This window comes from Vanellus vanellus (genome assembly GCF_965231255.1).
Source record: "Vanellus vanellus genome assembly, chromosome: 3".
In the NCBI taxonomy this organism is placed as follows: Eukaryota; Metazoa; Chordata; class Aves; order Charadriiformes; family Charadriidae; genus Vanellus; species Vanellus vanellus.
In genome coordinates this window covers 42,730,413-42,755,889 of record NC_138907.1, presented here as the reverse complement: position 1 = coordinate 42,755,889, position 25,477 = coordinate 42,730,413, and the positions used below count along the sequence as shown (strand labels likewise).

At 39.9% G+C, this 25,477-nt stretch overlaps 1 protein-coding gene across 13 annotated transcripts in view; it reads right to left on the bottom strand.

Moving 5' to 3' along the window:
• Positions 1-25,477, bottom strand: part of RGS7 (regulator of G protein signaling 7) — a gene marked incomplete at both ends in the record, with an annotated part of 263,661 nt that overhangs the window by 82,408 nt on the left and 155,776 nt on the right. For 10 of the 13 annotated variants that reach the window (XM_082481529.1, XM_082481530.1, XM_082481532.1 and 7 more), the window contains one exon: positions 4,885-4,991. The exons of the other annotated variants lie outside the window; for them this stretch is intronic. In XM_082481529.1, coding sequence (XP_082337655.1) covers positions 4,885-4,991 — 107 coding nt within the window. The remainder of the gene's footprint in view (positions 1-4,884; positions 4,992-25,477) is intronic. 13 annotated transcript variants of the gene reach the window in all.

Below are 25,477 nucleotides of genomic sequence, written 5' to 3'. Positions count from 1 at the left end.
GTGGATGGATGATGGCAGAGCGGTGGATGTGGTCTACCTTGACTTCAGTAAAGCATTTGACACGGTCTCCCACAGCATCCTCATGGCTAAACTGAGGAAGTGTGGACTGGATGACCGGATAATTAGGTGGACTGCGAACTGGCTGAAGGAGAGAAGCCAGAGAGTCGTAGTCAATGGGGCAGAGTCCAGTTGGAGGCCGGTAACCAGCGGAGTGCCTCAAGGGTCGGTACTGGGGCCCATATTATTCAATATATTCATTAATGATTTAGATGAGGGAATTGAGTGTACTATCAGCAAGTTTGCTGATGACACTAAGCTAGGAGGAGTGGCTGACACGCCAGAGGGCTGTGCTGCCATCCAGAGAGACTTGGACAGGCTGGAGATTTGGGCAGGGAATAACTTAATGAAATACAACAAGGGAAAGTGTAGGGTCCTACATCTGGGCAGAAACAACCCCAGGTTCCAGTATAGGATGGGGAGCTACCTGTTAGAGAGCAGTGTAGAGGAAAGGGACCTGGGGGTCCTGGTGGACAGCAGGATGACCATGAGCCAGCACTGTGCCCTTGTGGCCAAGAAGGCCAATGGCATCCTGGGCTGTATTAGAAGGGGGGTGGTTAGCAGATCGAGAGAGGTCCTCCTTCCCCTCTACTCTGCCCTGGTGAGACCGCATCTGGAATATTGTGTCCAGTTCTGGGCCCCTCAGTTCAAGAAGGACAGAGAGCTGCTGGAGAGAGTCCAGCGTAGGGCAACTAAGATGATTAAGGGAGTGGAGCATCTCCCTTATGAGGAAAGACTGAGGGAGCTGGGTCTCTTTAGTTTGGAGAAGAGGAGACTGAGGGGTGATCTTATTAGCGTTTATAAATATATAAAGGGGGAATGTCATGAGGATGGAGCCAGGCTCTTCTCAGTGGCGACCAGTGATAGGACAAGGGGTAATGGATTCAAGCTGGAACACAAGAGGTTCCACTTAAATTTGAGAAGAAACTTCTTCTCAGTGAGGGTGACAGAGCACTGGAACAGGCTGCCCAGGGAGGTTGTGGAGTCTCCTTCTCTGGAGACATTCAAAACTCGCCTGGACACCTTCCTGTGCAACCTCATCTAGGTGTTCCTGCTCCGACAGGGGGATTGGACTAGATGATCTTTTGAGGTCCCTTCCAATCCCTAGCATACTGTGTGATACTGTGATACTGTTACACGGGTTTGTCGAGAAATCGTTCCCAGTGGTAGAACAGGAGAAGACATCACAGGTGAAATCTTCATCTTGGCAAAATCCATGAGTTTTGTTACTATCTTCACCAGACTCATGCTTTCACAAGACACTCTTCCCATTTTCACTTTTTCTCAGCTATTTATGCCTTCCATCTTAAAAGTTACAAAACAACAGCAGAACCTAAACTTCATCTCTGAAAATTAAATCACGAATTAATCTCATCAAAGAACGGGAGTGGGATTATCACTAGCCTCAAGTATCCTAGGCATATGTTTAAAGACAAAAGATAACAGGAAACATTATTTTTAACTATGAACATTGAGACATTTAGTATGTATGTGCAACTTGTAGAAGAAATCAACATATCTTTCCCTGGAAGGCTATTAAAGAAGTTTAGCAGCTGAGAGGGCGAGTTGGGCGTTCCTCAGTAGGACAGGCGTATTATCACGTATGTGAACACAGATGAAAGGTCTCAGTGAGTAATGCCCAGCTCCAGGAATATCTGCCTTCTAAGGTGCACCTTGCTTTTCTAATTTGGGCCCCTCATACCTATTTGCTCCCAGGTAGAGCAGGGTGGTTAGCAGGTATTCAGCTCCTTGTTTGGTCCCAGGCTCAAATTACTATGAAAAGGCAATGCAACTGTTCAGGACGGTTCAGAAAGTAACGAGCCCTGAATTTTCTGCTTTGGTTTGTTGAGACTAATAAGAAATTTTCTCTCTCTGGGTAAGGCAATTAATTTTAAGATCCACCCCCTTTGAAATAAATTGTTATCACAGAAACTAACCTAATTACATCGTAGTAGGTCAAAGAACGATCCGGAATGATTTTTTTTTTTTATTTCTAAGGCCACGTTATTTAAAAAAGCAGATACAACTACAATCTTGCAGCCCTCCTGATGGAAAGAGCAATAACTGAAAAAGTATAATTTTGCCTCTAGAAGGGCATTTGCACAAATGAAGCACAATCTCCACTGCTTTTAGCTATTTCTATACAACAGAAGGTTGTTTAAAGCAAACTGGAAGTAATTTTACTGTCAGGAGGGAATGCGTCACCCTTTGGAAAACAAAGAATGAAGTGCACGGAGAACATTATTGTTGCTAGTCTGTTTTTTGTAGGTCAGGTCTTTGTTTTGCAGACAGATTTCTCTGCAGGAATGGCTTCTGAACTTTTCAGTGCTGGCAGGTGCACAGTTTTCTCTTTCTATTAAAACATCCAAAAATTTGTGAATTCTGTCCAATACTCGGGGGGTCCTATTTCCAAAGCACCTGAGCAACTATTCTAGTGCAAAATTCACACTCTTGCAGTCAAACTTTCCTCCCCTTGAGTATGCTGTCTTCATCTTCCAATTTAACAGCTTCAGTAACAGATTTTATATTTGCCTTATTTTGGTGAGGAATGTAGAACTGTAATGGCATAAATTCTGCTGGTACAACTCCAGTTAACAGTATGACACCACTATGAATTTTTTCTCACCCTCTACATTAACAGCTAAAATTGCATTGTTCTAACATCGTTAGGAAAGGAATAGCAATGCAGAAGGCATCACAGAGCAGCAAACAACCAAAATACTGAAGATATATACTGAGCAACACTTGACAAAATTATCTGATTTACCTGATTTTATACATATATGTCAAATAGGTGCCAAATCCTTAACTTATGTAAATCAAATTCTATCATTTTACATTCTAACCCTCGCTGAAGCTTCATGTACAAACACGCAGCCCCTAGACCTCTCTGAGGAAAGCCCATGGCAGGGCAGCTGCAGTATTCTTAATTGTTCACTGTGCAGCTAATTCTGATCTATACTTTTCTCCAGTTGAATTATTATGCTAGCAGAGGTGCTCCTTTCCCACGTTTGAGATAGCAGCAGGCCAGCAGCTGTGCAGAATTCGATGACCAGCGCTCCTACAAATGAGTCCTATTCTCTGCAAAATGGAGTCCTCAGATATTTTGTCCTTCTGGCTGCTGCTTATGCAGAGACAAGCCAAGAACTGGAGCTTCAACGACTCTATGACTTCTTTCCACTCTTCTCTTACCTCATAGCCACATCGGTGCCTTTCCCTGAGCAATAAGCCCCTTCACCCATGTGCTATCCCTCTCTCTTTCCACTGAACACTGAGGAGGATGAAGCATCATGTGAAGGGAACCGTTTCCTTCAAATCCTCTCTCCAGGATCAAAGGTACTGTGGATCCGGGGGAAGAGGCTTGCAGTGACTGCTCTATGTATTATCCATATACACATGTAACACTGTCCTGCTGAAGGACAGTTGTTTTGCACTGTATGACCCACAGGATGTACATATGAAAATATGAAAATATTGTATGCATCTATGCAATATATAATCTCTTTCTTGCCAGACAGTGCTGTACATAGTTAAATATATTCACTCTAAGATTTTGGGTTAGACCAAATACTATGAATGTTTCTCTTCCCTTATGGGGGTCTACAGTACTCAAACCAAAACATTGATTTAAGTATTGTACAGCAATTAATCTAATACAATGTTTGAGACTATGATTGGTCTCCAATGAATCACAGTTTTCTTCTGCATTTTAAAGACCACAATCTCAGTTTTATTTTATTCTTGATGGCTTCTTATTTAAACAATGTTTAAGACAAAGCTTAGACTTAAATATCATGAAGACAATAGATTTTGTTCTACCAGATATTATTTTTCTGTGAGTTTTTAACACAATTAGAACTAACAGAGCAGCAATACCAAACTATGGTATTCATATCATCAATTTTATAGGGATAATCATCATATTTTTTCAAAGCAACAAATATCAAGGGAAGATCCTGGAGCAGTTGCTGGTGATACCTACCAGAAAGACCACCTAATAGGAAGAGCACTACAGAACATAAACACCACTGTCAAAGGTGCCACAGGGCAAGTTAATTCCTTCTCTAGAATAAATACTCAGACACTGTACAGTCATATTTGCTTCAAGTCATAGGTGGTATTGCTCGGCAAACTTCTAGCCCACTATTCGTTATTAGAAAAGCAACACTCCTGCTCCTCAAGCCCTTAGTTTGAAATCTACTGTAATAAAATACAACTATGCAGGTACCTGAATAATATACGTGTGGGTATAGGTATACATATACATACATATACATACTTCCAGCTTGTTCTGAAGCACCTGCATGATTGTTGCATGCAATGGGACTGACAGATCAATGTAGAAATGTGTCTGCATTTGTTTGAAGAATACACATTACTTCAATACTACTCCATTACCAATAAGGAAATCCTCGCATAAGACAAAATAAATATTACCCTCCGTTTTTTCTCAGATTTCTGCTATCAGCTTAATAAGTAAAATACTTCCCCCTTTCCAAATTAAGACTATGCTGGGAATAAGAGTCAATAAGATAATTTCATTTCCTTTACTGTATTTCCAAAATACTAGATTAATTGATTTCATGAGAGATATTTCCACACTTAGCATTATCACATTGTCAAGGGATCAGAATGGTCACTATCATCTTAACACTATACTGACTTAATTTCTAAATAAAATCCTTCTACCATTTTTTACTTTAAGGGGAATTGCCACCACGTTACATAAGAGACAAAGTATGGTTATAATTTTCTGTGAACTTTTGTGTAAGACCTTTAACATAAGCCTCCATTTGTGCAAGTCAAGAATATATTGAAAACACTTACCTGGAATCGATAAAAGGTGCCATCATCCTTTAGTGTCAGAACATGGTCTGAGATTGGAAAGAAATAGCCATGTGCTGCCATCAGTGTTCCCAAATGTAGAGCTTCCACTGTTTGAAGAAGAAAAGAAAGATACATTTAAGAAATTAAATAACATCTTTTCAGCAGTTTAGTTTTCTTGTTCAGATTCACCCTATCTCCTGCAGATAACCACTTGACTCTCAGTCAAGGTCCTGGCATTGTGAAAGCACTGTCTTTTTCTATGTAATATAATGATGCAACCAAAAAAACCCCTTTACTTTCCTTAACAAATGGCTATTAGATGTCACATTTGTAGCTGCAGTTCTACTACTCAACATCAGCATTAGCAGGTAGCTACCATAATGTTCACTCACTTGTTTTGAAGCTGAAAACAGCTATGATTTTTATCCTGATGGTGCAGCCTGCTCTTCCTCTTCAGAACAGTTTCAGATTACATGATGTTAAAATGGCTGATTCCAAGTGCATGATGTCTTCCTCACTAGCTTTATCAGAACTACAGTAAAGGATAGAGATTTCCTTAAAAGTTTCTCGATACTAGGAAAATAACAAAGGATCACAGAATCACAGAATGGTTGAGGTTGGAAGGGACCTCTGCAGGTCATCTTATCCAACCCCCATGCTCAAGCAGGGCCACCCAGAGCCAGTTGTGCAGGACCATGTCCGGATGGCTTTTGAATATCTCCAAAGAGGAAGACTCCACAACTTCTCTGTGCCAGTGCTTGGTCACATGCACAGTAAAAAAAATGTTTCCCAATGTTAAGAGGGAACCTACTGTGTTCCAGTTTATGCCCACTGCCTCTTGTCCTGTAACTGGGCACCACTGAAAAGAGCCTGGCTCCCTCTGCTTTGCACCTTCCCACCAGGTATTTATACACATAGATGAGATTCCCCCTGACCCTTCTCTTCTCCGGACTGAACAGCATCTTTTCTCATAGCAGAGATGCTCCAGGCCCTTAATCATCTTCGTGGCCCTCCAATGTGTGCATGTCTCTCTTGTAGTTAGGAGTCCAGAACTGGACACAAACAGGATGAATTCAATTCACTTGAATGAACAAAACCATAATACATAACAGTCAAGTTTATATGTGCTCTTCTGTTTGCAGTGAATCGCTGTCCAGTATCAGTGCCTGAAGTCTCTTGCTCAGTATTGTCATTATTTGGCTGACAAAGAACACAATGTTGTAGGAAGAGAACAGCATTATTTAGAGTCATTCTTTTGTTGCAGCATTTAGTCTCTTTACCATATTTCTTTACCAACCTTGCAACTCCAGTACATACCCCTAAAATAACTGCACAGCAATTTCTGCTGTTAGACTAAAAATTTCCTCACATAACCTATTAATATCAGTCTACAACCACTGAAGCATCCTGATTTTAAAAGATGAGCCCTGGAAAGGACTGAACTATATGACAAAGCCACCAGTTACAGGAGCTGGTGCGAGAGAGGACAATACTGCTGCAGGACAACATCAGGGATGAGAAAAAGAAAAAGACTGATAAAAAGGCCGCATTGGACGCGTAGGGAGTAAGGGGGAGGTGGAAGAGGAGAGGAAGAAAAAGACAAAGAGAAGAAAGACAGAAACAGTGAGATCTGCCTAAAAAAACGAGGGATCTTTGATCTAAATTATTAATTCAGAATGAATCCAGAAAGTACGCAGAATGAGTAAGAATGAATATTTGCACAATGGAAAAGATGTTACACCACCACAACATACACAGATTCATATTCATCCTCTAAAAAGAGGTCATTTGTTCCAATTGCCTGTAATTTGGCTTTCAGCAATGGAAAACATAAACGTTGCAGCACAGGTCTGTCTCGTCTTGCGTTGTTAAAAGACCACCGTGGCATCTGACCAGCAGTCACAGCATCATCATGCAGAATGAAATCTGATTCCCGATAACTTACTAACACTTACAGAAAGAGGGATTCATTTATGCTTCACCCATTATTATTTTGGATATGAGAAGGAAACAGAGGCTTATTAATTCACTGTATTTCATCAGCATCCCAGAAAATTCCCTCTTTCACCTTTTTGCTCACCTGGAGACATTAATTGGTATGGAGATACAGGATGTGGAGTGGGACATTTTTAAGCTAACCCAAAGGCAACAAGCATGTGAGAGGAGCAAGAAATGGAATCTGGACAGTACTTAACTGAGACCACATAACCCTACCAGGGTTTATTTGTCACCCAATAATCCTTGTGATCTCTATGTTTAGCAAACTGGTTCCTGCCCCTCCAGCAGAGCCATTATCTAAGAAAATCCAACACACCCTCTCTGGCAGGGAGCTCTCTGGCCTGCTATAAAACACCACAATCCTGTTAATAAGCCTTCTCCCAATTGCAAGCCTACAAGAAATCTCTCTAACAGAAGGAAGGTAGTTGCTTCTCTCATGGTGCTTGAGATGTCTTCAAATCCCCATCTGAACTCTATCTTAATTAATGTAAGTCCATATATTGTTGCTATTCATTTATTTCAAGCCACCAAATACTATTGTCTCTTGGATAAAAAATTCTGAGTCAACGTATTCTGTAGTGAGTTAGTTCCTGAGGTTCTTTTCATTTTGGTTCATTTTGTCTACCTTTTAATTTTATAAAGCTTTTCTTTGTTCTTCACACTGCAACTTATTGCCAATTCCAAAAACTTTTTTTTTGTAGGTATTATGTATCTTCGTGGAATGAGAGGAAAACAAAGGAAGAAATGTGCTGATATTTTTTAGAGAAAGGATTTCTTAGATGAGGATGACAGGGCTTGTCTGACGCATATGCGAGTGCATTCTCTTTGGATTTAGCAGAAAATAAATAAGCTCCAGACTCGTTTCATGTTCTTCCTGCATTCTGAATTGTAATATTTTTCAAAAGCACAAAAAGCTTACGTTATTCCCCTTTACCCAGCAATCTTTAGACCATGTCTGGACTACTATGTCCAGCTGGGAATAACATGTCTATGCCAACACAAGAAAGACATTAACAAACTTGAGTGTGTCCAGTGCAGGGTCACCAAGATGGTTGGGGCTGGAGCGCTTCCCTGTTGAGAAGAAGCTGGGGGAGCTGGGCTTGCTCAGACTGAAAAAGAGCATGTTTTGGGGGCGCCTAGCAGCACCCTTCCAATGCCTAAAAGGAGATTACCTAATGACAGAGCTAAGATCTTTGTGGAGTTGCATGGCAATTAAAAATAAAATTAAAAAAAAAAAAAAAAAAAAAAAGAGAGACAATGGTAATAAACTAAACCAGGGATGGTTTTGACTTCAGCCAAGCAGCAGAAGAGGCTGCCCAGAGAGGCTGTGCAGTCTGCATCCTTGGAGGGTTTCAAGATCTGAACAGATAAATTCCTGGACAACATGCTTGACCTTACAGTTGACCCTGTGTTGAGCAAGGGGTTGGACTAGAGTCCTGCTGAAGTCCTTCTCAACCTGAATTATATTACATCTCTGTAAGTTGGTCAAGCAGAAGGGGAACAAGTCGCAGAAAACAGGGATGGAGACAATATGAGAAGAAATTACTTGAAAGCTCCTGCCAGAACAGCCTATAATCCTGGCAAGGACTAAGAGCTTATAGTTCTCTCATTGACTACTGAGTCAGACATGCAAGTATATAATCACTACTAGTTCTCCATGCAAAAAATGGAAAGAATGACTTGGCCTTCTCCAGAAGCCAACTAAGGTTATTTAAGATCTGAATCATTCCCATTAGGAGTCTATATCTCTTCTTCAGTTACGTATGGAGACTAAGGTTGTCTTATGCTCACCTCAAGCGATCTCATTCAGCTAAGATGAACCTACACTAACTCAGTGTTAAGGTATCTCTCTGTCCCTTTAGCCATTAAGAGTTAGTAGGGACAACAACTTGTCACATTGCTTCTTTTTTCCTTCAGCTAATAGACAACTAATTTTCATTTTTTATGGCTATCAATCCAGCAACTTATTCCAGCATTGCATAAATATAAATGCACAAATATCCCTTTTTAAGAACAACAGAAGATCCACTGTAGCTCACACTTGGGAATGTGAACAACATCTGCTTTATTAAAAGGAAAAAAAAGAAAAGGAAAAAAATGTGTGTGGTATAAGACTAAAGACATTCACTTAAAAGTCTAACATCTTCTCCATTGGTATCATCTGACAATGGGGCAACTGCATAAACAAAACATTATCAATAATATTTGCAGAAAGAGTGAATAAGCTATAAATCAAATACAGGTCGAACAGGTGAAGAACATCCACAAAATTCTAACCGGTGAATAATGTCCACAAAACTGTGACCCTGTCGCACACCAGACTGGCAGAGGACTAATGCTGCTGTTCTCTGCATAGCAGCAGTAGAACTTCCGCACAGAAAGAAAACTCAGCTCTCAGGAGGTTTCTAATCTCCGAGCAAGAAGTTGTCCTGTGTATTACAGACACAACAAAGGCAACACTTTGGCATACATCTCAATTTGCTAAAATCAGACTGAAAAATAAATACTGCAAGAAGCCAATAAGTTAGAACAGTAGGATTTAGGAAACAAAACCATGAGCCTGAAAAGGAAAATGTAGCCAGCAGCAGACTAGTCCTACAGGCCTAAACGCCTAGAATTTCAGTTCAGACAGCTTCTGAATTCCCCAGCTATTCCTGCATGTGAAGTTAGGGGATTTTCACTTAAATAAGTACCTTTCATCTGGAAGAACGGCAGATGGAGATTAGGAACATCAAAAACTTCTATGAAGTGCATTAGTTAAACAACAACAACAACAAAAAAGCCTAAAAAATACTTTTAAATATAAAGGTTCCCAGGTAGAAAGAGTAATGTTTATATGTATTTATATGTATAATACAAATTTAACAAATTGGAGGAACATAGACTAAAAGCAAGAAAATAGTTTATTTTAGATGGCAAGTGTACACAGATGCACACAGAAATGCAATATCTACACAACTATTATTTTGCAATCTTCAGCCACTGCGTGTAAGAATATGTAATGTAAACTACATTCTCAGTTACACCCAGATAGCCTCACTGAGAAGGCAAAATTCAAATCGCAGTCAACTGATATACAATGAATAAAGCCTGGAGCCACCAGCATCATGCAAAAAATTTGAGGGATACAAAGCTCGTGGAGGTGTAACTGGAAGAACAGCGTAGACTTCAGCTTTCTCTGTTGTTGACTGCTTGTTTTGGAGACAATTATCTGAACCGAGGTTGCAGGAATACTTCCTAGCAGTGATACTGCTGAAAAGTGGAACAGCATACTCAAGAACCAAATGCACTCAAACCATTGTTTTAATTTTTCATAACTAAAAAAAAGGACAGTGCGCTGCAGGAGTTGCAAGATATAACAGCTAATGGAAAAGAAACACCTTAGGTGAAAGACAGAAATACATCTTTATGAGTCTGGTGCATTTCAACAAGATATGAAATATTTTATATAAATCCAAAATGTTGCTGTGGTGTAGTTTTGATTCTTAATGTGTACGGCACTGCCAGGCTAAAAGCTCAGAACAACACATGTATATAGGTTGATTAGCAATAATTTTTTGAGAAGTAATATTGCCCAGCCATCTGTGCCATTACAAGGACAGCGATGGATTAAATGCAAGTCACATTTACTATACTTTGTTATACAAGAGAGTCAAACATTTTAAATGCTTTAGGACAAAGCAAACCTGATGAAATAGAAAGAGTTTTGATTTTATTTTCTTTTTAAGTTTTCTCCTTACTGTAATTGCTATTTTATGGATTGATGACAGTTCATTCATCTTAAATTGCAGGGTATGGCAATATCAGTGGAACAAGTTGTTTCTTCTGATAACATCCACAGGAAGGGACTAAAAAGGATGAATGTTCCTAGTTTTTCTGTGGAATAAACATGTTTCTGTGCTTTGAATGATGTGTGATGTGGTCTCTATATTTATCTTTGCTCTGAAGTCCATTTTGACAAATTTGGTGTTCTTCTACAATGGTATTACAGCATTGGTGGATAAGGGAGGACCAACAGACATCATCTACCTGGATTGTGCAAAGCATTTGACACTGTCCTGCACAACATCCTGGTCTCTAAATTGGAGAGACATTGATTTGATGGATGGATCACTTGGTAGATAAGGAGTTGGCTGGATGGCTGCACTCCAAGAGTCGTGGTCAACAGCTTGATGTGCAAGTGGAAACCAGTGACAAGTGGTGTTCCTCAGGGGTCGGTACTGGGACTGGTGCTATTTAACATCTTTGTTGGTGACATGGACAGTGGGATTCAGTACACCCTCAGCAAATTTGCCAATGACACCAAGCTGCGTGGTGAGGTTGACATGCTGGAGGGAAGGGATGCCATCTATAGGGACCTTGACAGGCTTGAGAGGTTGGCCTGTGCAAACCTCATGAAGTTCAACAAGGCCAAGTGCAAGGTCCTGCATGTAGGTCGGGGCAATCCCAAGCACAAATACAGGCTGGGCAGAGAACGGATTGAGAGTAGACCTGAGGAAAAGGACTTGGGGGTGTGTTGGCTGATGAGAAGGTCAACAGGAGCCAGCAATGTGCGCTTGCAGCCCAGAAAGCCAACCGCATCCTGGGATGCATCAAAAAATGCATGGCCAGCAGGCCGAGGGAGGTGATTCTGCCCCTCTACTCTGCTCTCATGAGACCCCACCTGGAGTACTGCATCCAGCTCTGGGGCCTCCAACATAAGGACAGGGGCCTGTTAGAGCAAGTCCAGAGGAGGGCCACGAAGATGATCAGAGCAATGGAGCACCTCTCCTATGAAGACAGGCTGAGAGAACTGGCGATGTTTAGCCTGGGGAAGAACAGGCTCTGAGGAGACCTTATAGCAGCCTTTCAGTACATAAAGGGGGCCTACAGGAAAAGACGGGGAGGGACTCTTTATCAGTGAGTGCACTGACAGGACAAAGGGCAATGTTTTTAAACTGAAAGAGGGTGGATTTAGATTAGATATTAGGAAGAACTTCTTTACTGTGAGGGTTGTGAGACACTGGAACAGGTTGCCCAGAAAAGTTGTGGTTGCCCCATTCCTGGAGGTGTTCAAGGCCAGGCTGGATGGGGCTTTGAGCAACCTGGTCTAGGGGAAGGTGTCCCTGCCCATGGCCGGGGGTTGGAACTAGATGTTCTTTAAGGTCCTTTCCAACGCTAACCATTCTATGATTCTATAAAACACTTTATATTATCGTAAGACTTTACTTAGTCTCACAACATCTGAAGCAGCTTGCAGTAATCTCTGAGGGACTGAGGAAAGGAAAACAGGGTGTTTCCCAATCCTGCTCTACTATTAAATGGTATTTTTCAGAGTCTTTTTTATGTTCTTCTGTGCAGCTCAGTCCTACATAGACAGGTGTCCTATAAAGAACACAGTTTGGGGTATTTTGTGTCCTTAAGATTGTTATATGATGTAAGTGACAGTTAAAAACCAAAACTTGCAAGTTTTTCATACACTTTTTGATACAAAAATGTCAAACAAATGAAAACTTCCCCTTCCATCAAACAATAAAGTGTTTGTTATTCTGGGTTATTTTTCTAATCTAAAATCCATCACAGAACTGAAGTGCATTGCTAAGCCACGCGGCTGCCTGGAAAAAGAATTAATGAGTCAGAACTTCACAGGCACACATTCATTTTAAGTGTCGAATGCCAAGACATTATCACTTACTCTCACCTCACTCCTGCTGTCATTTCATCGCCAGTGCTGCAAAGGATTAACTTTAAGTTAAAGTTATAAAATACAACCTGCTTCTCAAGCTCACACAAAGCGTAGGAGAGACTCACTCTCTGGGCCTGATTGTGGCATTTAAAGAGGGGAAAATAAAACAGCTAGAAAAGTTCTTGAACACTCACGTCACTATAAACTTCCCTCTGTTGTCCCACCTGAAGGATGAAATTGGCAAAGGGAGCAGCGCTCAGTGAGAGTCATTTCAGGGAGGGCAAAAGAGTCGGTGAAGGAAGAGGCACTATTTACCCAAACACTGTTAAAATGAGATTCATGCTTGATTCCAAGATACCAATCACAAACCAAGTTATCTGTCACCACAGCAGCTTACCTAAATAGGTAGGATTTTGCTTGTCCTGTGCTAGATAGTGGCTGCTGATGCCATCAGCAGGCCCGAAGCATCGGTAGGAATATGGCCCAGCAGGCAAGTGGAAAACCTATATGGGAGATGTGCCATGAATCCTCATCTGCCCAAGGAATGGTAACGTCCACCCTTACACTCTGAGCTGATCTATAACACAGGGTGTCACTTATACACGTCCCAAGTCTAGAGACAATGATGTATACCTGAAACATCAACTACTTTGTTCAAAAAAGAAATCCAGCAAACTGGGGACATGCTACCAGTCTTGCCTTATGTGCTCACAGGTGAAATGGGACTGAGCTAAATGTCTGACATAATCCTGGAAAGATTTTATCCAGACAAGGTCAACAGAAGCCATGCCAACACGAAAGACTGAAGGAAAGGGGAAGCTGACATACAGTTTCTTGAAAGAAAAAAAAAACAAAAAAACAAACAAACCACAAAGCAAAAGACCTTTCTTCACTGACAGGAGGAAAAAAAGAGGAAAAATAAAAAAGGAAAAAAAGAAGAAAGAAGTTATTAAAAGGAAGAAAAAAAAAAAGATAGTCCTTGAAAGAGAAGTTGCATTTAACCGTTAGCAATACACAGACCTTCTTCTTGAAAATTTTTTAAGTATTGTCTGTTAAATTTTTTATATGATTGTTTCCCACTGGATTTCAGCTGATTCACACACTAACTGTTGCTACCTCCTACTAAAGCTTAGGTTTTATTCCCTTAATAAAATTGTATCTTGAAGGCAGACCCCCGAGACCTCAAAATGTAATGACTGGAGATGAGCACCATAGTGTTCGTGTTGACAGAAAAAAAAAAAAGGAGTTGCACTTTGAGGTCTCATGAAACAGAGAAATGAGGAGTGAGGTGCTGGTATTGAGCAGTACTATAACTTCACCTCTGAAATATTTGCTTGGCATGTTTTTTTGGCATACTGGAAATGTGCATCGACACAGGTTGGAAGAAATCCAATCAAGCTGCAAGCATCAGGTAAGACTTAACTACCTGGGAAAACAGAATATGACACAATTTGGTCACAAGATAACAAGTTCATTCAGCACACGGTGATAAAAAGAGGCCTAAATGTGTTTAAAGTTGCCTTTAGTTTCCCTGTCATCTCTCTCCTCAATTTTTCTCCTCAATCACACCAGCAATCAGGCCTTCCAACGGGGGAATTTAGTTCTGTAACCTCCAACCCAAATCAGCATTTGTAAAACATTTCTTCAAATTTCACAAGTACTACTCTTGATTTTTTCTCTTTTCAATTTTGCATAAATCACAGACTTTTTGCTATTTTACTACTGATATATCTTGTGTCTTTAAATTGAAATGATAGAAGGATGAAATCCAGACTCCTTTGAAGCATGGGTTTCCTGTTTTTCCCACTGGCACTTCCTCTGAAATGGCAACTTTTTAGTTTGAGCTTTGATTCCCATGCTTCTTCAGGGCAAAATATACAAAATCAAACACTGTGTGTCTTGTTTCCCCCAATGATAGTCTGAACTTGTCTTCACAAGATATTTCCTAACACTTCACTCATCCCCCCCTCCAGTATGATACTCTGTGCTAATATATACACATATGTGCACCCTTTTGAGCAAACCTGCTAAAGACAAAAAGAAATATTTACCAAAAAAAAACCCATTACTGCAAATACCATCCTTTTCAAAAGTCTCTCAGATGAAATCTTATTCCACAATTTCAAGCATCTGTAGAAGACCCAAATATTGGGCATAGACTACTTCTACTCAATAGTAGAAATATTATGCTATTATTTCAGGTTTTCTTGTTTACTGCTTGCCAGTTGCTGTTAGTACACCAGATCTTCCTACTTTCTTCTCCTCCAGCAGCTGGGTCTGCAGATGCGTGATCAAATTATTTGGCTGCAAACGTTCGGTGGGGAACTATGTGATACATTCTCCACAGCACATGACGTCCAAGAACTTGTACAAGTGAGCGTCGGCCAGGAAACTTATTTTACACCAAGGTTCCATCAGGCATGGTGCCCTGTACAGCGACATGCTTCCCTGGCCACAGCACAGTGTCACTGCTGCTCCTTTCTTTGTCACACTCCAGACAAGGCACAGGTAGCCACCTGCCAAGCCCCCTCCCAGTCAGCTGTGTTCAGACACCACAGGCACAGGAACAGCTACAACAGCACACTCCAAGCACGTGACCAATAGGCGCTGCCACAGCCAGGTATACATCTGCGTGGGGTTTTGTGCTGATTTGAGGTAAAAGAGAACCAATTTTGTTCAGTAACTTTGCTTCTTAGCTAGGCCTCTTCTCACTACTGAAATCAACAGCAAATTGGGCAGACAACGTTCGCTCTCTCAGAGCGATAAGCCCAATGTTTACAGCAGATGCCCAGGCATGGGATGCAGAGAGGCTCTGGCTTATACTTATTGCTGTAACAGCCAAGGCCAACCAACTTTGCTATTTGCCCCGTTGGAGGGTCGGAAGCGGAAAAGCGTAGTGGGGTCCCACCTGTGGGGAGGAGCGGACAGGACAGGTGACCCAAAACTGATCAACAGGGTATTCCATCCCATCTGCCTCATGCTCAGTATAAAAGCTGAGGGATCAAAGGGTCAGCTCTTTCTTCAGTGGCCGACATCCGAGGAGGACTCTGTTCATCTGCCTGTGATCCCGATCCTGAACGCAGATCCGGAATCCAGTTCCCATCCGTCACTGAGTCCAACCTGGGACTGCCCCAGTGCTAGCTGCTGTCATGACTGTCATCCTGGGAGCTGGATACGGTTTTGCATATATTTCATTATTTCCTTTTATTTTATTATTAATATTTCATTAAAGTAGTTTAGTTCCTTCTAAACTCTAAGTCTCTTTTTCCCTCCTCTGCCTCTCTCTTTGAAGAGGGGTAGAGGGGAGCATCTGTCGGTCCCATCTGGGGTTCCCCGGGTCCCCAGTGGCCGATTTGGCCTAAACCATGACAGGATTCAAAGGAGGAGACACCTGTTTAAGGCTTGGCAGATCCAGGGCATGTGAATAGCTGGTGGGGTTGATGCACCACTTGGATTTGTGGCCAGCAAATAGCAAGAGAGGGCACAGGCTTTTCCAGTGCACAAAATATTTGTTCCTGAAGGAACTACAGAAGATAATATTGTTGAATCAGAAGGATGTCAGCTAACGTGGAGTTTCTGAAGTTGGGTGAGGGTAAGCAATAGGTAGCACTAAACTCCTGCTATGATTACTGCTGGTTAAGATGAATCATCACACTTTTTCAGTCTCTAAGTCTGTTTTGATATCAATTGCTACTACTTCAACCATTAATTTTGTATCATTGTCATGCATTGCTATCATAATCACAGAACACCCACTTATGACCAGGCAGTTCAGATAATACAAAGAACATGCAGCAGCAGCTAGAAAAATAACTGCCTCTTTCACTGCACTCAACACGGTAAAGGAGAATACAATCCTCTTTATAACAATTTTCATACCTCCAGCAAACTGAGAGCATATAATGCTGAAAATAATGTATTTCTTTCAATGGGAAGAATGCTGTGCTTTTAAAGTCCAGCAGGAGTTAAAAGCTTTATAAGTAAATTGGTATCATTGAGACACACATCAGGGAAAAATACCATCAAAGCTCAGGCAAAGTAACAACAAAGAGTGTGGAGGTAGCTTTCCGGAGAACATAGGAATGCGATTCCCTATGTGATCAGATACAGTTATCTGGGATACATATATACAAAAACCAAGGCAGTTATCACAAACAGGATCACTTTTTGAGAGTTCTCTTCATGCATTATTTATAATTCCTTCTTTCACTGGCAAGTGAAATATATTGCCTTGTCCACATCAAAATGAAAGATGAGAGAGTAACCTTTCCAGATGTTGCAAAACTCCATTTTATGCCATTTTTAGTCTGAATTACACGGTCCTATTGTAATAACCCCCCTCTATGCTCACTTCCCCCCGTTGCACAGGAAATTTGTAGAAAACTGTCAGTTCAGCCAGATAAACTCTATTAAAAATATAGAGATACTGACAGACACTATCAAAAACAGCTCAATGAAAACCCTTTCATAAGGGCTTTTTCTTTTACACAAAAAGAGACAAGGTCTCAGAGAATGACCTATTTCTTCTCTAGTGGGAGAATCTAAATGTAGAAGGAAGAGAGAAAATCAGATTTTGTTGATACTAGGTATTTTATATTTTGTGGATCCAAGTGTTCCAAAGCCAAATGAGGTCTTGCAGCTACAAAACCACATTAGACATGGCTCTTGTCACCCACCCTGCCACACAAACAGTGAAAATCCTGAAAATTTGGGAATTTGAGTAGGTGCCTGAATGCAACCAGTGAAATTAGAAGAAAGGAGAAACATTAGAGGGAGAACATCTGAACAGAGAAGAACATGTGAATTAGATCCAAACAGCAGCCATAAGCAGATGAGAAACAGAGGATATTTTGTGCAGTAAAATCAGGGAATGAACCATGGAGAGGCAAGGAGAGGCGAGGTGAGGAGAGGAAAAAAAAAGGAAGAAAAAGAGGGAAGGGAATATTGAAAAATTACAGAGTGCCTAGAAAATATTAATCTGTCCAAGATGAAATGGCAAGCAATATTCTCTGCACAGTAAACCACAGCACCGAGCAGTTCACTTAATCTTGAACCGTCACTATGCTCCTGTGTGGACAGCATTATTTATCTACACATTATGGGAAAACTTAAAATCCTCTTAAGGACAATTAGTAAGAAAATCAAGAGAAGGCCTTACATTAACTTTCCAGTCATCAACTACTACATACAACACGCAAATATCAAAACATTTTTGTTTACTTGACTATAAATAGCTGCAGCAGCTGTTGGAAAGATGAAATAGGATTTCAACTACTTTTATTCAATTAAGTTGTCCAGACCTAAAATCTCACTTCCCCCCTACTTGTGCTTTCCATTACTATATAACACACTTCTCTGGGAAACAAGGAAGCAGAAAGCTAATGAAGTCTCTAGACAATTATTTAGATGCTTTTAATTAATTATGACAGTATGAATTGGGAGTTAGTAAATGTTCTTCCTCTTAAACCTCCAAAACTCGGTACGATCCCAAAGGTTCAGAAAGAGGCTGTCAAACAGTAAGAAAAGCACAAAACTTCCTAGTAACTTTAGTAAAAATGAGATAAAATATTAGGAATGGCATTACAATTTGATTTCTGCAATTAATTAATGAGCTTTATTTCTGAAAGTTATCAGAGTTCTCCCTAAAAGGACATACCTTTTCTATGATTCTTCAGTTGTACTTTTGTACTTAGCTAAGACAAAAAATATGTTATATTGTTATTCACAAAGACAGTATTGTAATAGTCTCTGACTATGCTGACTAATCAAAAAGTGGCAGCTACTAGAGTGGGGAATTACAGCGCAAGCAGACAAGATGGGGAATGGACAGCATTTTTGAATCAGCAGGATTTGGTATCCAAAGTCAGTTATTTTGAAAATCTGATGCATCAGTAGGAAGTTAATATTGGCCTTATACACATTTGCATTATGCTGAGATAGTGGTTCCATATTCTGAGTGATGGCATCAAGGAAAAGAGTTTGGTACGACACCTGGAAGGAGATAACCAGTTTAGGAACACCAGTTCCTTAGAAGAACAATGTGGAGAATTTTCAATGAAAACTAAGGAAGAAAAACTGCCCAATTTGAGATTTGATTTGAAAAAACTGATTATAAAGCTTTCCAGACTTTATAAATCATTGGGGAGAAGCCAGTATCACTTTTGAATAGCTCAACTTATGTATAGCTTTATGATGAAGCTGTGTGCTTTGAGGTAACTTCATGGGTAAAAATTTCAATTGCATAATTTAGATTTCTTATAGCCTAATTTGTTCTGTGACAGAAAGCATGAAATACATTCCTTCCGTTGGTTCAACAGAGCATCTGAAGTTCTTTCCAATGAAATTCTTCAAATTAACGCTTACCGATTTTTCAGCTTCTATTATCTGGATCTGGTAACAGTTTTAGCATTAACTTTTTATCTGAGTAGGCTTCTTCAGATTTATTTTTCTAATCAGTATTTTGTATTCTCTTCAGTACTTCTTTCTTACTCTTCACTCAATAAGACTCTCAAAGATCTCAGTGAAATCAAGCCCGTACTGCCTATTGAATTCTAAAGAAAATGCTGATTGTTGGTTTGTTTCAATTTTTAAAATCTCACTGGGTATGAGACACTTGTTATAAACTAGCTTTTGGATTTTAGCATGAGATATAGCTTAAAGGCCATGTTACAACTAGTCCTATTTTAAAAGGCATCTAGTTAAATCTTGTTTCTTTTGGAGTTAATGAGAAAACCTCCAGGCTTTGTGGGGTTGGAATTTCACCTTTAATGATTAAAACAAAGGAGGAAGGAGTGGATGTCATGTGAAGGTATTACACATACCACTGAAAAGAATTCTGAGTAGAATTTCAAGACTACAATATTAAAGGCATGAATTATTTCTTATTAAAAATAAATAGCTTTGAAGACGTCACCATGGAATCAGGGCTAGTATTAAGAAAAATGAAATTTAAAGACTCTGTTGAAGGTTCATTTTTAACCAAAAGTAAGCAAACATCAATAGGGTTCTGTTTTACATAGGAAATACGTATGACACACAAGTTATAGCCAAATCACAGAATAGTTTGGGTTCGAAGGGACCTTAAAGATAATCTAGTTCCAACCCCCCCTGCCATAGGCAGGGATACCCTCCCCTAGATCAGGTTACTTAAAGCCCAATTAGAACCAAGAGAGGTCTATTTTGAATTAGTATGCTATTGACAATAGCAAACAGGTTGGTCACAGAAACAACGTTACAGAACACATATATTTTGTTGTACGAATAGCAGTAATATAATTTTATTCTTACCGTTACACAGCAAATTATGCTAGAAGGTGGCAAACTGCATACTGTGATCTTTACCCATTACTCCAAGATGGAGATTCATTTATAAATTAAACAGATACAACTCATTAATACTTTATAAGTAATTCAAAAGTTGATAAAATTACTTTAATGATAAATAGGATTAGGTAACTGGACTAGACCTATTTTGTACCTAGCTAATATAACCTATTATATTGATAAACAACTTAAGATAATATCTTTCACTGTTTATTAAATGTTTTCTAAAGGGATTTTCAGAGTTTACAATGTTGTATTATCCATAAATCCTGCTATCTACAAGCACAGTGTATTAATTACTAGGATGAAAAACCATGAACTATTCTATATAGTATCTTGTAAAAAAATGCCACCTCAGGGCAAACCAGGGAGGAGGAATTTTATTTAGACATGCTTAGTATGATGAAACAGGTTGTGATAGCTTCACCTATGTAAAGGAAGTGATTTGTTGCCGATACCAGGAACAATCTGCATCTCTACCAGTCACGAACTCATTTTCTTCCCTGCAAGTTTAAAAAACTTCATTTTCAACCAGCTGCCACACTACTAAACATATCAGGAGAAATGACTGCTCCTTGAAAGGAAATTGGAAATGAGCACTGATGTAGCCTACCACTTATCTGCAAGTGAGAAAATAAACTGGCCAACCTAGGAACATATTAATCACGTTCAAGACTGACTACATAGAAATGAGGCTGTTCAAACAGTACTGGCACATATGTAGCGTGAAAGCTCACTCCAGGCTGGCCCTGCTGCTCTCTGTGCTCTTGGGAGACACTCCTAACACATGCAGTCTACACAGGGTAATAGATTATATCAAACTAGAAAAAGCTTCAGTGGAAAAACATGAAATCCATTAAATCCGATTTATCCTGTCACAACTGAGTTACAGGCAATACACCTCTATTTGCCATTTCCAAAATGTTTCTGAAGGCTTTGGGCCAATAAAATAACCTCTGCATGTGAACATTTCCCATTGCAGTCCTGAAATCACAGCAGTGGCTAGAAGCCCACCAACTGCCACACACAAGTAAGTGTGTGTGTCAACAGCCCATTGAGCTCTCCTGCACGGCAGCGGGCTGCTCACCAGGATCCCCCCTTGAGTAGGGACACCTCTCAAGGTTACTCCTCATGGCTGAGAGATTCCTTGCCAAAACAGACTCTTGATAAGTGATTCATAGCACGCTAACCTTTGAAGTCTGAGCTAAGTGATATAAAGGATTGATTGCACGTATGTAATCCTTTACACATAAACTGTTGACCAAGTTTGGGACCAGGACTGGATCCAGCTGCAGCTAGACTCCTCTCCGAGAAGGACTTCAGAAAGCAAGGGAGGCCCTTTCTGGACCTCATGACTCAATGGGAAGGTCTCCCTGACAGTTTTGTCTGACCCTATCCTCTATGCAGTAAATAACCAAGTGTACTTTGCCATCGAATCTTGTTAAACCAATGTTGCATTTACCATTGAACTTTGTTAACTCACTGTTTTATATCAATAAAGTATATTGTTGCTTCTCTCTTATGAGTGAAGTACATGACTCCATCCGTGACACTCGGCGTTCCTGGGTTCCTAGTGTCACACTTGCAGTATGTGTGCAGTAAATTACTTTTATCAGCTTTCTTTTTTACTTAAGCTGATAAATGGGATGCATTCTACGCTTCCTGTATTTCCACAGGTTTTGATTAATGCAAAGACTGTAAACATAAGCATGACCTTTCCACTCCCTTCTTTCTTCCTTTTCATAATAGGCTCTTTACTCCATTAGCAAACTCTGGAAGAACCTCCCCTTCACTTGCAGCTGTCTGGTGCTGTCTCCCAAATGGCAATTGTTTAGAACATCTTGTCTGGCTCCTGTTCTTTGCTGCTACCTGACTGCATATGCATGGAGAAGGGGGCAGAAATAACTTGGAGCTGAACAATCTTCCAAGTACACTTTCACAAACCCAAATAAAAACTCTAATAATTTTCCTCTAACTCTTTAGAGGAAGTACTGTGTATTACCAAGGTCATTATTAATACAGCAGCTGTTGGAGAGAGATTTCACTACAAATCAAAAGAGAGAAAGGTGCAAGGACACAAACAGATGTTATGCTACTGAGTCCTCCCTTTTTACTGCACTGGACCAGTGACCACAGTTTACACGGCTGCTGATGGGCATCTAGTTACAAATTAGTGAACAGACTACAAAAGTGAACAGACTGTTAATGGCAAGAACTGAAGTGGAAAAATCATAGGAGGGTGTCTATTTCAAGGCAAGCCTTGTTTTATAACTCACAAAGTTTAATTTAGTCATATATATTTGGCTTTAGTGTAATTCTTGATGTCCAAGAGCAGCAGCAAACTCCTTCAACAGACTGCCAAAATGAGCTGGACCAAGGCAATCTGAACGCAAAGGCTGCGCATTCTGGAGCTGGCTGCAGTACTATGGCTGTGCTAGAGTACCCAGCCAATAATGAAGTGCTTTCAGCCAAATTCAAATGGCTTTGCAGATATGCGTAAATTAAATAAGCAACACTAAGGAGTAAAGGTACTTTAAAGGAACAAGGGGATGATGGCTAAACATATTATCAACTCTTAAAGGCTCTTTCTGAGCCACCTAGATAGACATTCTTCATGGGCTGACTTAAGGGTGAAATGCATGTTTGGGAAGAACACACATCTCAATATGAAAATACTTGAAAACTGACACTGTTTTTTCTCCTTAAAGAGACAACAGCATGATTTACCATTAGCATGTGGGAACACTAGGGAATAGAGAAATCAAGTGTCTGCCCAAAGGGCATCAAAGAAATCAGTGCAAGAACCAAGTACAGAATTAGTCTCTAGGCAATTTCACCTGACGCCTTTAAATCAGCTCATACACCCTTTTGTTCTATTTTTTTTCTTCTAAGGATTAAAAGGACTTCAGTCTCTAGTGTGGTCATTTTGGTACACTTCACGGCACTAATTATCACTTTAAAAAAGAAAAACACAATGTAGAAAAACAGAGTAGATTTTCCGCATTGAAAGTAATTGGCACCATCAGTGAAGAGTCAGCACTTACCCTGTAATGGTCAATTCAATAAACACATGTCTAAGTGCCAAACCACAAGCCCTTACAATTCTGTAAACTCAGTTAATTGCTTCTTTTTGGGTTGAGATCAGGCTTATTTTTACGACTGAATTAAACCTCCACTTTAAAAATAACTTAGATAATTTCTGTTCCTTAAAATTTTACAGATGAGCTGTAGGCTGAAACACAAATGTTTTTTAAGTACATATTGAAAAGCAAACAATGTAACAGCAACTGTATGCTGTGCACAGCTATTCTGGGCACAAGCCCTACTCTGCTCCACTGAAATAACTTCAAATTTGGTATAATTTAGCAGAATCTACCCATCATCTCCCGTTTATTTTCTTGATGGAGATTTACTGCATCAAGCCAAAATCTTTCAAATCTTCCACAGAAAATGATTTTCCATTTATGAAAAATGTGCAGGGTTTTTTTGACTGGCAATTTATACTTGTAACTATTTTTTACTTGAAATTGCTGTTTCCAGATAATAGCTTTACACTCGTTAACACAGTGAAAGAAAATGTTGCTGCCCGACCTTCTTCTGCCTTGTTCTCCAACTATCCATAAAGAAGCCTTCTTCATTCCCACTTAAATGGTATGAGAGTTGTATTCCCTATGCAAAACAGAGGAAAAACATTGCACCATAAAATGTGACTTTTTTTTTTTTTTTTAAATGTACGGTAGTGCCACTTCCTTCTTACCAGTTCTTTGTTTCACTAAAGAACAAGTTGACTAAAAGAGTAAGGTGTTTTCACGCTGGAGAACAGAAGGCTCAGACAGGACCTCATCACAGTTTTCCAGTAGTAAAAGGGCAGCTACAAAGAGGATGGAGGCTCTCTTCACAAGGAGCTACATGGAGAGGACAGGGGGCAATGGGTATAAGTTGCATGGGTAGAGGTTTCATCTTGATAAAGACATTTTTCACGGTGAGAACAATCAATCACTGGAACAACCTCCCCAAGGATGTGGTGAAGCCCCCATCACTGGAGGTGTTCAAGATGCAACTGGACAGGGTGCTAGATAATCTCATCTAGGCTCCCTTTCCCATGAAAGGTTGGACCAGACGACCTTCCAAGTTCCCTTCTAACCTGGGTGGTTCTATGGTTCTGTCTGCTTGCCCCTTAAAGCACAATTTGCATGCCTTGCTCACATGAGTAGTTCACAGCACTGGTAGATGAGGTGTACAAGCAGTCCTTAAACTTTTCTGGACAGAGTAGAATATACTCTTAAAATACAGGAATGAAGGTCTGCTTTATGTTACTCTTACAGGTACGTCGCTGATATCAGAATTAGACAGAGATGATAACTTTCAGTGCAAACACAGGCATCGTTTATTTCTGCTTCACAAAATCACATACCTTCACAAGAGCTTTGCAACATGACCCTAAGGGGGAGTTTTAAAAGACAGGCATAGCAGACCCCTGACACTGGTGAAAAGCAGACAGAAGATACTGGAAATCCAAATTTACAGAAATTTAGGGCTTTTCCACAGGAAATTCTAGATTGTCTTGTCTAGAACTGGAACAAAAAGTCACACACTTAAAAAAAATTTACAAAACAATATTTTCAGAAGTCGTCATTTGAATAGCTCTTGCTCACCATCTGTCAGGTCCACTGCTATCTGGCAATTCTGAGCACTGCCCAAAGGCAGCATTTAGGGTGACTGGCTTTCTGAAAATTTGCATCCAGCCAGCTCCAGATAGCTGACTTTGGACTAGGACCGACATGCATAAGACATTTTTGTCTTTGTTAGTTTTTTCCACCGGTGCAATCTGAGAGGATAAAACCCAGCTTAAATTAAATTACTGTGGTGTTCTGGTTACATATGTTAGTAGTTTGTGTTTGTTTAATTTTAATTGGATATCAACATAGGGAACCATGTTTTCCATTTAGTTTAAGGTTTCTTCTATTCCAAATTTCGCAACAACCAGATAATCTGAATGACAGCCTATCCCAGTATTGCAGTTCTGGTTTGACAAATAAAGGTTAAGCTTCCATATCACAGAAACATAGAATGGCAATCTTTCAAACTCTTGATAAATATAGATAGGTGAGTGTTTTGTAGCTGACAGATGAGAAATATAGTATCAAACACAGGTCTCTGGCTACCTCCACTTTATCTTCAGGAAGCAAACATATGACACTGTGAAGTTACATAAAACTGGAAGCAATTAGTGATCTCTTTCATGTAATATATCAACAAGCTGTGAACTGGCTACTTCCAACTATCGAATTATGTACTTATAGTAGATCCTCACTATTCAAGTTACGATTTCAAACACAGTGATTTTATTTTTTGCTGGAATTCCACAATGATCATACTTCTATTTCTAATATGACAGAAAAACACATTTTTTAAATTAAAACCAAAACAAAACATAAATTCCATTCCCCGAAGTCTGAAACAGAGAGGGGAAAAATGAGTATTTTTGATCATTCTTTAAAGAAGGAAGATTATTTTTCCCCTAACCAAAAGATAATAGGAACTTCCACAGAATATTTTATTTCTGCCATTCAGCATTTTCTACTAGAAATCATTCCTTTCCGGAAA